General features: G+C 41.6%; 1 protein-coding gene across 5 annotated transcripts in view; it reads right to left on the bottom strand.

Annotated features, from left to right (window-relative positions):
• Window positions 1–13,809, bottom strand: part of LOC120806163 (WD repeat-containing protein 7) — a 123,528-nt gene that overhangs the window by 109,438 nt on the left and 281 nt on the right. The window contains exons 1-10 of one of the 5 annotated variants that reach the window (XM_040156980.1): window positions 13,622–13,803; window positions 11,572–11,743; window positions 11,306–11,412; window positions 10,346–10,424; window positions 9,640–9,814; window positions 8,689–8,765; window positions 8,258–8,377; window positions 8,019–8,164; window positions 7,714–7,816; window positions 6,135–6,254 (exon numbers count right to left, since the gene is read on the bottom strand). In XM_040156980.1, the coding sequence (XP_040012914.1) occupies window positions 6,135–6,254; window positions 7,714–7,816; window positions 8,019–8,164; window positions 8,258–8,377; window positions 8,689–8,765; window positions 9,640–9,814; window positions 10,346–10,424; window positions 11,306–11,412; window positions 11,572–11,730 (1,086 nt within the window). In that variant the 5' untranslated portion in view covers window positions 11,731–11,743; window positions 13,622–13,803. Of the gene's footprint in view, window positions 1–6,134; window positions 6,255–7,713; window positions 7,817–8,018; window positions 8,165–8,257; window positions 8,378–8,688; window positions 8,766–9,639; window positions 9,815–10,345; window positions 10,425–11,305; window positions 11,413–11,571; window positions 11,744–13,423; window positions 13,537–13,621; window positions 13,804–13,809 lie in introns of those variants that run through there. The other 4 variants (XM_040156981.1, XM_040156978.1, XM_040156982.1 and 1 more) reach the window with 4 other exon arrangements.

The following is a 13,809-nucleotide window of genomic DNA, read 5'->3' as shown; positions in this document are numbered from 1 at the left end:
AAGGCCGAGGGAGAGTTGCGGTCAGTTATGTCAAGAATCTCCAAAACCTGGGCTGACTGGTGTCTGATTACTGGACATAACATCATGTCTCACAGGCCAGCTAAGCTCACAAAGCTTCCTGCCAAAGTGGTCTGCAGAGTCCTGGTTAAAATCTCTGAGCCCAGTCAGAAGTCTGTCATTCCCCGGCTCACTGATTCTGGACATCTTGACAAAACTAACATCTCCTGGAGAAAACAACTACTGCTGGATTTATAACGTATATTTTAACATTTAGAACATTTATAACATTTTATAAAGGTATATTCTATATTTTAACATTTTTTTACATTTTAAAAAGGCAAAATGATCAGTCCAGATGTCACTGAGGAATAATGGAGGAGATGGGAGGAGGGCAGCATAGTTTTTTGCCACAAAAACGACAATCCACCCCTAAACAGAACTAACTTGTGCTGTTCCCAAACTGTACATGTTTCTCAGTGGTCACTAGGGTTCCCAGTGGTGGTTACTCAAAAAAAGAAAAACCGAAAATGTGTCTCTGCTGTGTAGGCCAAGGGGAAAAAAAGTTAAAACCTCTCAAAGCAGAGATACTGTCTGAAAAGTTATCTACCAAACTTCTAAAATAGAAAAGCAAAAAAAATAAATAAAAGGCCAGTTCCTTTGTAACCAATTTACAGGACAAAATGCAAAAGTTTGACCACTCCTGGCCAAATGACATATTTTGTTGGTTTTTGAAGTGAATTGAAGTAAATACAGCCCCTGCAGCAAAAAGACTTCAAAAATGAGCCTCTTTCAGAGAAAACGGCACATCTGCTGCCCATTATTAAGTCTCTGTTTCCCTGCAGGAGATTGATAAAACATATTGTGTAGCCATCATTACATGTTCTGCTTTTATCTCCACTCTTCTTCACATCCTTTGAGGATGAATTTCTGGAACTAAATTTGGGCCCTGCTCGAGACATCATACTAAAGATCTCAGTCTGCCTCCAAAGAACTAGGTCCAACTACAAGTCATCAGACCACAGGCAAAAGTATTTATACCTGTTCCCGAATGGCCACATCTGTAGACAAATAGCCAACTGTCATAGAGAGGGGTAGGACGTGTTGAACTGTGCAAACAGGTGTAACAATTCCAGACAGACCTTTATGGTTCTGTATTTCTTGTGTACGCATAAAATATGACCTAATTAGTTGAGTGAAATGTGAAAAATTCGAGCGTAAGAAAGAGATGAGTGAAAGTTACAGTTCAGGGTATTTCAGGCCCCAGGTTTCCGGTTGGCAAGTTTCTGCAGTGGAAAGGAACTAAAAGTGTGTCTGACCAAAACGAAGCCCATAATGGCAACAATTCATTCTATGGTGAAAACTTCAGCTCTTAATGCCAATCAATCGACTTATCAGTTCTGCTTCAGGGTGGATTTTCCTTGTGAATCTCCTGCTGGATCTCGGCCGGGATGGTAAAGTTAGCTTGCAGCGGAGAAAATCATGCCGTTGTGGGGGCTGATAATCTGTCTGCTTGTTTGTAGCCAACACCCTGAATGGTTTCACACCTGCCCAGGTTATGACACATGAGCACTGTGGCCATGGCCAAAGGGGTTGAAGACAAATATCTTTGTTTGGAGCCCTACTGTGATGAACGCATCAAAAATGGATCACTAACTGGGTCTAGTCTCTAAGGTTGCATAATGCTAGTGCTAACACATTAGCATACACATAGGAAAGACATGCCTGCCTAAGACAATCGAATCAAATTCATTCCTTTTCCTATCAGAACACATAAAAGATAAGTTAACCAATGAGGCAGTTTCCTAAAATTCTTGTGAACCATCTTTCCAGGAGCTGCTGGCGGGTGGAGTTATGTGATGATCCATCCCAGTGACAATGATGGACAGGCTAGTGAACCTTTGGGTGCGTAAGAAGGATGGGCTGCCATCACGTCAGGAACTACAACATTTACAGAGGTACAGAAGTGGGGAATGGCTGAGGGTGTCCGGCGTGTACCACAATCAATCAACTGTTCAGCTCATCTGAACGCTGCGAACAGTCAAGAGAGGGTATGCAAAGTGCCACCAAAAGTTGGTGTTTGGTTTTTTTTTTTTTAAGCACACAATCACTCATAAATAAACACACACAAACCAAACCACATCTTGATATAAGATGTGAATACATCAGTGAGTGTCACGTTTAGAGCAGATAGCACTAGAGAGACAGAGAGAGAATATCAGCACATGGTGACTTGCAAGATTTTTTTGTGTTTCTTCTGACCTGCTCTGGGCAGCAGATGGGCGGGGTTTTCATCAATTCAGCTAGATTTTTTTTTTTGCAAAAACTTTATACTTCAAAGAGGTGTAAGATAAAATGACTAATACAAAGACAAACAACAGTTGCAATTTTTAACAAACAGTTAAAGGCCATGTTGCATATGCTATATCTGCCTCATTTCACAGGCACAAAATACTGGAATGCTGAGTCACACGGGGCTTATGAGTTTCTTTTAGACCCTTCCAGCATAAGCACTGTAACAAATTATAAAGACAGAGAGAATGCAAAACAAAATTGTGTAAGCCATCCTGTAAATCCTCAAATCAAAGCTGGTATTTCTGCAACATCTTTGATCACAATTAGGCTAATGTTTCAAATTAAAAGCCAACTAGGAAATGGAGAGATTCTGTTCTTTATGCCACTGGAAGGCAGCACTTTCTAGCATCCTGGATCTGGTTGCAGTTGAGGTGAAGAAACTATGCCTGGGAATGTCATATCTAAGAATAAGTGAGCGCTTATTAACTGCAGATAGTTCAGGCAAGGAAAACCCCGACCACCTGGTATCCAAACATAGATTAAACAAACACAACAATTGTGATAACAATTGTTGGATCAGGTCTGATGGCCACACACGGAAACACCATGTCCTCTTGTCCTATCTGTATCCGATACTGTATTTAAACATAAATATAATAATATAATATATACTGAACTTTAAATATGCATAATTCCACAGTTGGTGACTTTTCTTTATGTGAATCTTTTCACACCAGCAAAGTTCTTTTTTATTTCAACTGTTTATTGTCCCAAAAATATCTAGGATGCATCAGAAGCGCTAACTTATTTTAAGTTTGCAGACAAATCTGAAATTTTTTAATGCAAAGTGACATGCACCTTGTGAAGATAGGCAACCCAATTTAATCCATAATGCCACAGTACTCCTATCACTATTTGTTGTGCATCTTTGGTTTATCATCAACTCAGGGACTCAGCAGGTCATTATTTTGGTTAAAAAAGCAGCTTGGGGACTTTGCATGCAACTTCATCAGTATGAAGACAGATGGGGAGGGTGATGGTGCTTTTGGAGGAGGGAATTTGTTTTAGTAGGTAGAGAGCATGAAACCAGGTGAACCAGAATGAGTTCAGTCTGTCAGTCAGACAGGAAGGGAAACAAGGAGCGGAGCAAACAAAACAGGCAGTTCACTTTCACCATCATCGACTCAGCGGCCCACACTTCAATTCCAACACTCTGAAAATGAGTCTGGAGGCTACAGTGTAACTTCACAAACACCTGTACAAATATAATACATGCATAAAGTATCTGCTTTCACATTTTTTTCTGTAGCAGACTTACAGACATTGCCAGTTTTATTTTTTTCTACTAACTGTGGTGTTCCACAAGAGTCCATTCTTTGCCTTCTGTTTTTTTTCAACATACATGCTACACATGCTCAGTCAAGTTTTAAAGGACCAGTGTACTCTCTTTACATCAGGGATTCTCGTACTGTTTTATAAAGGAGGCGCCCCGCCTCATTTGGAAGGAAGAGGATCTCTGGTAATGATTCCATTTTTATGAAATATAACAGACTCTTTGGGCTTCAGGGAAATCGAGTTTTGGCGCTAGATTAGATGACTGAGCCGATTGTCACCTACTTACTTCATTGATAATTAGATTAGTTTCAGGATCTGTCTTATTCAGCTCAGGTGATTTGAGTCATGGATCACATCATACAGTTCAGTTCACCAAAGCATATCACAATGTCAGGGATATTGAAAACCTTCTGAGTTTTTACACGCTTGGAAAAGTCGAGACAAAACAGCCCAGTGGGCAACAATCAGGTGCTGATGTGTGAGGAAAAAGGTCACTGCTGCAATGCAGCTCACACACCAGGCTGAAGTTAGTTTCACAGTCACCAGTTAGACCCAGGTTTTAGCCAACAAAGTAACAACTATGAGGTTAGAGTTGCTTTAAGACGTGTATTGACCAGATAATGAGAACTGATGATAATGTCACTACCTTTGGCATTTGTGTTTTAGGTGTGAGTGTAAAGAGGGGCCAGAAGTGGAATGTGGAATTTGCAGGCAAATGAGATTGAACACATCATGGCTGAACTACATGTTCAAATGTATGTTCTAGAAATGTTGGTATAAATAAATAATAATATATATACTATCACTATATACTGTTATTGTACAAACATAAATTCTCAGCTATTTCAATTAGCATTGGCCATGATACCACAGATCCCTTTGAGCAATCAAAGAATCATCTTCTGTATTTAGCAGCCACTAGGTGCTATTTCATTCACAATTCCCCCATTTTATTTTGCTTTTTGAAAGGCACCATGTTAGTTATTCTAGGGCTTTAGAAAGGATAACAATACACTACATGAGAATGCCTCCACTTTCCTCTTTATTCCCACAGTGCAGGGTGAGTGTGAGCCACTGAGTGGATGTCAGCGTTTCCACCACTGTTCTCACAGTTTGCTCCTCTCGTCCAGTGCTCACTTTCTGGCTGAGCTGCAAAGTCACAGTTCTGAAAAAAACGTTCTCCTGCTGTAAGCCTTCCCCCAGCAAAAACTATTTGAAATCTTTGGTCTCTTCATCTCAATAGGTAAATGTAACACCTCGTCCTGACCTTATAACGTTTCTCTTCACCTGACTGCAGCCCTTACACCTGACACCAACCTGAAGGACCATACCGCTGTTTTTGCACACATTTGGAAGTCAGACTGCTCCTGCTGATCATTTTCAAAACCATCCATCAGTTTTGAGATTGATTTCCTTCATTTCAGGAAACCATTGTTTTCAGTCAATTCCTAATCAAAACCTAAGAGATAATCAACCACATGAGCATTTAGGTGCCTTAGTGGATTCATCAGTCACCTGATTCTGATCAGTTCTTTATCCTAATTTATTAATCAGTCCACGACAGCAGCCACCTGGCTTTGTTTCTATTTTCTTTGTACTGGTTCATTAACCCCTTCATGGCATTTTTTTCTTGATTTTACATCATTTCATTCAATAAATTCGATAAAGAGTTTTATTGAGGAGGGAATAACGCTCTCTAGCTAAGAAGCTTGCTAACTGTTGTGGTTAGCTCAGTCGCTTAACCTCTTACAAAAGAAGAGGTTAGAGAAAAGTGGAAAGTACAACACAGCTAATAAGCTATGTTGCTTCATCCATTTTGGAATCTCCAGCTCTCCGGTTAAGACAGCTTACTCTGGCCCAAATTTGGGTGTCAAAGTTCACCAAAGTTGAACTCAACACAAAAAAAATTGCACAAAAAATTACTTCTCCTCTATTGAAGTCACCGATCGCAGCGATTCCGTTGGAATTCATTGGCTTTGAAATTTCACTGTTTAAATCCTTGTGTGATTAGGTCTTTTTTAACATGACAACAAGCAACCAAATTCACATTATCTTTTATATGACGTCCATGTTTGGTTATTGTTTGTCATCTGGGTTTAATTTTACAATTATCCCATCAGCACCGGAGATATTCAAATGCTGGATATTCGACAATAACTTGAAGAATGAACAATTTGTAGTTAATGGGTTAAACACGCTAAACCAGTGGTATGGTCCTTTTCTAATAGCATAATGCTTTGCTTTCATTTAAGTGTGCAGAAAATCTATCTGTAACCATTTTGCATACACCACATTTTGTTTGAGACACAACATGGCTTGAGTTTGGAATCAATTACTTTAATTTTCAAAGATATTTATTAAGATATATATTAACTAAGTGCTAGTAAAATGGTATACTAGTGTAATCACAATGACTATGTCCACTCTAGCTTTTGCAGCTCAGCCAAGAAGGTGAAAACCTTCTTCTTCCCCTCTTTGCTATTCAGTATACATTTTCTGTGGCTTACTGGCGCCTCTAGAGGCTGGTGGTGGTATAGTAGCTCTGGGGTGTAGAGCTCCAAGTCGTACCCGCTGGCAGGGAGGCAGATCACCTCCACAACCACCTCCTCCTCACCTCCTTCTCCTCCCTTCAGAGAGGAGCGAGGAGGTCAACGGAAAGGGTGGGGGAGGGGGCATGGCAGCATCAGAAGACAGAACAATACAAAGGAACAACAAAAATAACAAAAGGCACAGATGACACATTACTACTATGAGACAATAAATCATAAATGCACACATAACAACATATTGAAAGTCCAAAATGAAATCATAAATACACACAAAACACCAAGGGGTCAGGTTCGCACACATGGATTAAACCCAACCCTTCACCGTCCGATTTAAGAGTAAGACCCACATAACAGGCATGTCGAATTATAACCGACAAAGGTTTTAACGCTCTCTCATTCAAAACACTGAGTAGGGTTTGAATTATCTGTACTGTTAAGCTTCACATGGAAAACAATCTGCATATTGTACATTTCCTCAGCATTTTTTTTTCTAAAATACAAGAATCCTGTCACAACTCGGTTGCTCTTACTTGCTTTTTAAACACAATTGCTGTTTTCATTCACCAATTACTACCAATTGCCTAGACTTTGACATTATTTCAATGGTTGTTAAATTTCCGTCAGTCAAACTCAACATTTCCTGCACATTTTTCAAATTAAAAGCCTAGGAGGAATGGGAGGTATGATGCCCTTAGAAAACCTGAAAGGCTTGTAATGTAATATTTATCTTTATTATTAGACACATCCACTTCTGTTACTTCATGGAGAGCTGTGCTTTAGCTGTGTGAGTGCTTTACACTCTGCACCTTCTCTAGAACGTACGTAGATAAAAGAAAGCTGGCAGTTGCATGATATCTCCTGTCACCTTTTTAAAGGCCGAACTGTGTTGACTCATTCTGTCAAACAAATCAGTGTAACCAGCTTTGGCGCAGATTGACAATATCTCCAACATGTGAGCTACTACTCTTGCCCTGTGAGCTTTAAAACATCGGCTGGTCTAATCCATGTGCCTGAAGTGAGCCCTGATCATAATAAATCAAATCAAACGCCATCAGCACAGACAAAACAAAGATAGACTGCCGACTAGTACAATCAGCTACCTTTACGTATGTAGCCATTGTACACTAAAGGTAACACATTTGCTGCTCATTGCAGTGCAGTAGTGAAAGCTAGTGTCATGACTGGATTAGTTAAGGCATATTTGACCAAACAGGGCCCTGATCAGTACTGGAGGTTTGGTTGGGTCCATGACTTGTTTTCAGTCTGTTACCATGAAGCAGCTAATTATTGTCTATTTTTGTATGTACAGTATGTAAAATAAATTTGAAGGTGCAAGTTACACACACACACACACGCACGCACGCACACACACACGCACACACACAATAAATCAGCAGTATGACCGTTGATTGTTGGCTAAACCATGCTAGCTTTTGTGTTTTTTGTGTTTTTATGTTGTGTGTTGTAAAGCGTGGGATGTCTGAATGCATGTTTAGAAAAACTGACAACTGAACAGAGTGAAGGACAGAGGACTGACCTGTTTGTCTGAGCGGTTAGCGATGCTGTAGACCAGAGGAGGGATGGAGCCTTCTTTGGTTTTCCCAACATCACTGCGGAAATGTTCACTAGCAGGCAGACAACTGGGAAACACACGCACATTCAATAAGCCTAAGTTTAGGACGCGATCAGACAAATCCAGGGATGCCTACGATCATTGCCTGTACAGCTCTCGCATGACTTTAGCTGAGCATCACAGTGAATCCGTGCTCTTCTTCTGTGGCGTTTATACCCTCAAAAAGATACCCAGCAGTGCTGTTAGATCCAGAGGTGCAGCAGGTTTACCTGGCGGGCAGCTTGTAGATGTAACTGCAGCCGTCTTCAGTCCAGATGATGACTTTGTCTGCAGCGATGAACTCTCCTCCAGTCCAGGCCTGGTCGCTGTCACTGGGCACCGAGCAGAGCAACGAGTAGTCACCTGCATCAAACACCTGACACACAGAGGGACACACATATTTATGAATGAAACCGTCAGCTCAGGCCAGGTCGAGCTACGGCCACATTTTAGCACTGTCGTCTCTTACCCTCCAGTACTTGGAGCAGACAACAAGCAGGCTGCTCTGAGTGAAGGTACAGAAGGAAATACTCTGACAGCCCTGACAGTAGATGGGTTTGGACTCTTCTTCAAACACTGGGTCCAGGTCCTGAGCACACACAAAACCGCGAGTTACAAATTAGAGCCTCAGCTGATATCACACATGTCAATGTTTGAGATTGGCAACAAGGTAATGATACATCAGCTGATATTTGTTTTGATTGGGGGAAATAAATTTAAGGTGTATTTGCATTAGTGTATGTTCACGGATAATTTTAAAATAATAAACTTTTTCACAGTAGTCATAAGCAACGATGTAAAGACTTGTGTTCACTTTAACTTGCGTTTACACAGCTTTCAAGTAGTGTAGAGACAACTGACACAAGGCTGAGGGTTTGTTTTGAACAACCGGCGGTGTACCTGCATCCTGCTGACCTCAGCTGTGATGATCCAGACCTTCAAAATCCCAGTCACTGACACCGCCACCACTGTGTCCTCTACAGTGAGAGACAGCAAATTAAAGTCTGTGACGCATAATTTATCATATTTGTCCCTCAACAGTTAACGTGATGGCAGAATACCACATGCATGTGTTTCTTTTAACATTTCAGTGTAACAGGATCTTTTAGTATATCAACAGGCTAACATAGAATATATTAGCAATAATATCTGTATAGCCACAGCGCCATTCAAATTGGAAAGGGGGGGGGGGTCAGTAATAAAATATTTGCAGTGCTTCTCAGTAATTCAACTCATTGTTCCAGATGACATTCTATCCATTGGCTAATTACAGAGGCTGGTTCTGTATACAAGGATGTTCTGTGGGAAGTGGGCTTATCAAAATATTTCATTTTAGATTGTTAAAAAGAATTTCATGATTAAAAGATGTTCTGGTAATTTCATTATTGTAGATTCTCAAATAGCGGCCATTATTGGCACCAGTAGCTTTTTCCCCCAGCAGACACTTTGACTTGTCAAAGCAGGAAAAGCACAGGTGTTACTAATAACATTAACAGTGGTTCTGTTCTGTGCAACTCCCCCATTAAGTCATGACGGTGAGCCAGCATGAATAATACCAAGACCCTGAAACTGAAGCAGATAAACGGAATTCAGCCATCCTCCATTTCATTATGTTCTCCTGCGTCTACTGTGGCGTGATAAAATAAAAAAAGAATGGTGGTGAGTAATGGTTAGTATTATTTTCTACTTCTTTAATTGACACGGATCTCAAATTACACGCTGGGTGATGAAAACTGGCAACAGGAAAGACAGCTTTATGCGCAAAAGCTCAGAGATATCAGCCGTCCTCCCCTAGAGAAGGAACTCCCATCCGTTTAATGAGTCTTTTCCAGCTCCGCCTGTGTCGCTCACCTTGTGTGCGGTGGGATCGGATGATGCTCATGGAGCTGATCCAGTCAGGAGAGATCTTGGACACCAGCGAGTACAGGACCTCCAGGCTGGTGGCATCCACCACGAGGATTTCCGGGTAATGGCCGTTACAAAGCAGACGACCCTCCCTTTGAGTGCCGATGGTGAATTGATAGAACTGGAGAACCACGGAGGACAAAGGGGGAGACGAGGCAAAGAGGGAGAGACCAAAAGGTGAGGAGGAATGACAATGGGAGGAGACAAATGACCAAAATCTGAGCAAAAAACAACTATTTTTAGTCTCGCAGCAGTTTCGAGGGAAAAATCCTTCCCTTTCCTGGTATGCTTTTAATATGAACCATCTGCAGAATCTGTAGATTTCCACTGATGGTAGCCTGATAGCGTTTGAGGAACAAAGTAGAAGCGACTGGAAATAACTGGTGAGTGAAAAGAGTATTAATGCTAAAGAGTAGAACTGAGAGCAGAAGAGTGATGAGTATGACATAACTTTGTCGTGCTGGGGGAATTAATGTTGTGGAAATGAATAATATGATGAATTTACGGTGTGTGCTCCATTATCACTGTAAAAGCAACTACACAGCCCTCAGTGTTTCAGTGTCTTGATTTGTTTGTGTCTATGTGAGACTTGGCCAGTGTTTGAATCCCAGCCTTTACCTGAGAATTTACAGGATGCGAGTGTGTGTCTTACTTGTATGCCAGTGTGAGCACAAGCCAGCTTGGTGAACTCAATGCAGCGACCATCGTTCACGTCCCATAAACACATCTCCCTGAAACATGAACAAACTTTAGTTAGACACAAATGAGTAAAAAATGATCCGCAGCTAAACTCACAACCCGGGCTTTATATTTAGAAGTAAGGCCAAATCAACAGAAATATTAAAATATGTTGTTGATAGTTTAGTTCCCTCAGAAGTGATAATGGTTGGCCAAGGTGCCCTACAGGGAATATTTAAATACGAGCAAGAACTCTATTCTTCTGTGTGTTTGATCAGATCCCTGTGTACACCTCAGTAGTGCTGCTACCACTGATACACTGATGAGTCACCTGACATTAAATGAACTGATTCCAACACTGATAATCCATTAAGCATTTTAGTGACTGTTGGTTATGCTGGTTACGGCTTCTCAAAAAGGCAGATCCTGAAGTACTGAAATATCTGATCCTGACAAGTCACCATCCTGAAGCTTTTGTGGTCGCCTAACATTTAAAGTACAATGGGCCAACATTTTCTAACTCAGTATTTGAATTACAGTTATCAACCAGTTAATGGGAAAATTGTTAAAATTAGCTTGTTACTGCTCTTAAGCCGCCAGTAGTCTAATTAGGATGCGAAAAGATGACAGATAAACAGATCAACATTACAGTAACAAAATAGGAAAACAACACAGGAGACATCACATGCAACAGGTCTATGTGTGACAACAAAGAATAAATGTGGGAGATTCTGGATTCTGGAGTTTTCAAAAAGATGCTGAGGTCAAAATCTGAGTCTAAATCTTTGTCAACAGTGTTGATGCCATTTCCCAGCAAGCAATCACCATCTGTATGTGTGCTCCACCTACAACATATGGAGCTTCTAATAGATGTGTGTGTGTGTGTGTGTGTGTGTGTGTGTGTGTGTGTGTGTGTGTGATAAAATGTACTCACCCACTCTCTGACGCGCTGACAATGTACTGCTTGTCACTGCAAGCACTGGCTTTAGAAAGACAGGTGATGGAGGCTGTATGTCCAAACAACATGGCTCTGGGACAAATCTGAGGAGAGGCAAGGAGAAAAGGGTTAAAATTAGATGATGAGAAGCAAAATAAATTAGCGAAAACTTTGCAGGTGGATGACAAACACGCACGCACATACATACAAACACACACTAACATCACCACCATCTTCATCATTATTGTCAGCCTTAACTGTACCTCCAGCTCAGGTGTCATGTCCCAGAGGCAGATCTGTCCATCATGGCAGCCGGTGATGATGGTGCTAAAGTCATCCATCACCAGCAGGCTGCTGATGCAGTGGGTGGGAGCCGTGCGGCCCCAGAGCACAATGGGTAGCACCAGGCTGTTCCCCGACATTATTGTGATGTGTCTGGAAAGAGAGACGGAGTAAAAAGAGCGACCCCAATGGACACAAGAGATCAGAAGTGAAAACACTGATCTGAAGACCAGCAGTACAGAAGCCAACTGTGAGAACTGCTCAGGAGCATCTGTGTTTTGCGGTTTTATCTGGGCAGTGACCAAAACTAACACCTGTGCTCACTGACCATAACTGACAACCTGTGCTGTAAGTGCAGAGAAGTGTTGGGCGGATGGATAAACTGATCTTCGTCAAGAACTAGTTCCATCATGAAACTCCCTGTACAATCACAAATTTTTCTATCTTCATTTATGGACGGACAAACAGGATGCACCCTGTTAATTTGTACTTTAGACGAGGTGTTGGTGCATTTTTTAACTTCGGACAGAGCCAGACTAGCTGTGTCCCCCTGCTTACAGTCTTTATGCTAAGCTAGGAACTACAGCTGGAGGCTAACCACGTCCAGCTCTGTACCTAACACAAAAACATGAGCATGGCATCGATCTACTCATCTCACTCTTGGAAAGAAATAAGGGCATGTCCCAGAAGACTGCCTGAATGTAAAACAAACAGGAGGAAGTGTGGTTCCTGTAGCCACAAGACCTGTGCTGAGGTAAACGAGGCGGCCACTATCGACCTTTCAAAGCAAAAGTATCGCAAAAAGATGTTTCAATGCCATTTCATTGAACAAAATAAGAATAATTTAAAAAAAATAAAACATTAAGTCCACTTGTATTCTGATGGTTTCATCATAGTCCCAGACTTACTTCACCCCACACAAATGCAATATCAAGGATTTGGCCAGCACATGTCACTATTTATGACTGTGTCAGATGCTTTGAAGCAGTGAACCATTTTCGACACAACGGCTTCATATTGATTCCGTGCTTCAGAAAGCTTTGTTTTCTCCCTTACTAGGAAGCGGCGTCCGTCGAATCCCCCCCCCCAAGGTAGCACTTCGAACTAAACTGAAGTACTGCCATTCTACTTTGTCACGCCTCACTCTACCACCGGATCCCTTTCTCAGGTCATCCATCAGAGCAAATCTGCCCTTCTAATTATGTGCTCGGCTGCACTGGTACCATCTTTTCAGACCTGATCCTGGTACCAGCACCTTCATGAAGGGAACTGACAGATGCTGAGTACAGATTCCAGGCATTAGGGCTGTTGCCAGTAGCATGGCACGAAATGCAACAATTAAATCAATCCATGTATCATTTATGTTTGGTCATACTGTAGAGCAGGGATGGGTGAAAAAATAATAATTATGGCATTTGTCATTTTATATTTTGATATCTATATCTATATATATATATATATATATAATGCCATAGTATATTCTTTGGAAAACCAACTGAGAAACCGTTCATAGATAAAAGACCCACTATAACCAATAACAGAAAACATCTGACAGTATGACGGACGCGACCGAAAACTACAGCCTGCAGATGATCATGAAGTGGATCAACAGACTTCTGATTAGTTTTAGCTGAGGGTATTTATCCAAGAATACTAGCTGGTAGTCTATATAGCCATTAGATGCTAAAGATGCTAAATACACAGCATGCTAATAAGCTAACGTTTAGCGTGTTGGCACACCGTCATGTGTACAGACGTTACAGTAGCGTGCTGACATTAACATGATCACTGCTGCCCGTACACACGGTCAGTAGGAACCGAGGGTCCGCTCACTGTCTCAGGGCATTAGTCGTGTCATGGCTGCAGTCTAACAAATACACCGTCGATGAGTCACCAGTTCCCCGTGCTGTCACGAAGACACGCACACAGAAACAACTGCGACCCTCTCGCAGAGATAAGCAACACGCAGTACCCGCTCTCACGTGAAAACATCAACAGTTCGTGCCTCCGTGCTGCATTTGAAGAATTAACCTTAGTGTTGAATCCAGGCTCACTGCCGGCGCGGCAGCGTTCAGGAGACAGGGGGAAGTATTTCATTCATGCTCCGCTGCGGGACAGTCGCGGGCGCCTGAAGGAAAGGTATTCTAACCAAAAAGCTAACTGATTATTGGACGTTGGAGGACAGATTTTGCTGCGCAGTGATCTACGAAGTGCTAACG

This window comes from Xiphias gladius, chromosome 20 (assembly GCF_016859285.1).
Source record: "Xiphias gladius isolate SHS-SW01 ecotype Sanya breed wild chromosome 20, ASM1685928v1, whole genome shotgun sequence".
NCBI lineage: Eukaryota > Metazoa > Chordata > Actinopteri > Istiophoriformes > Xiphiidae > Xiphias > Xiphias gladius.
The sequence above is the reverse complement of the archived record's forward strand: the minus strand, read 5'-3'. Positions and strand labels throughout refer to the sequence as shown.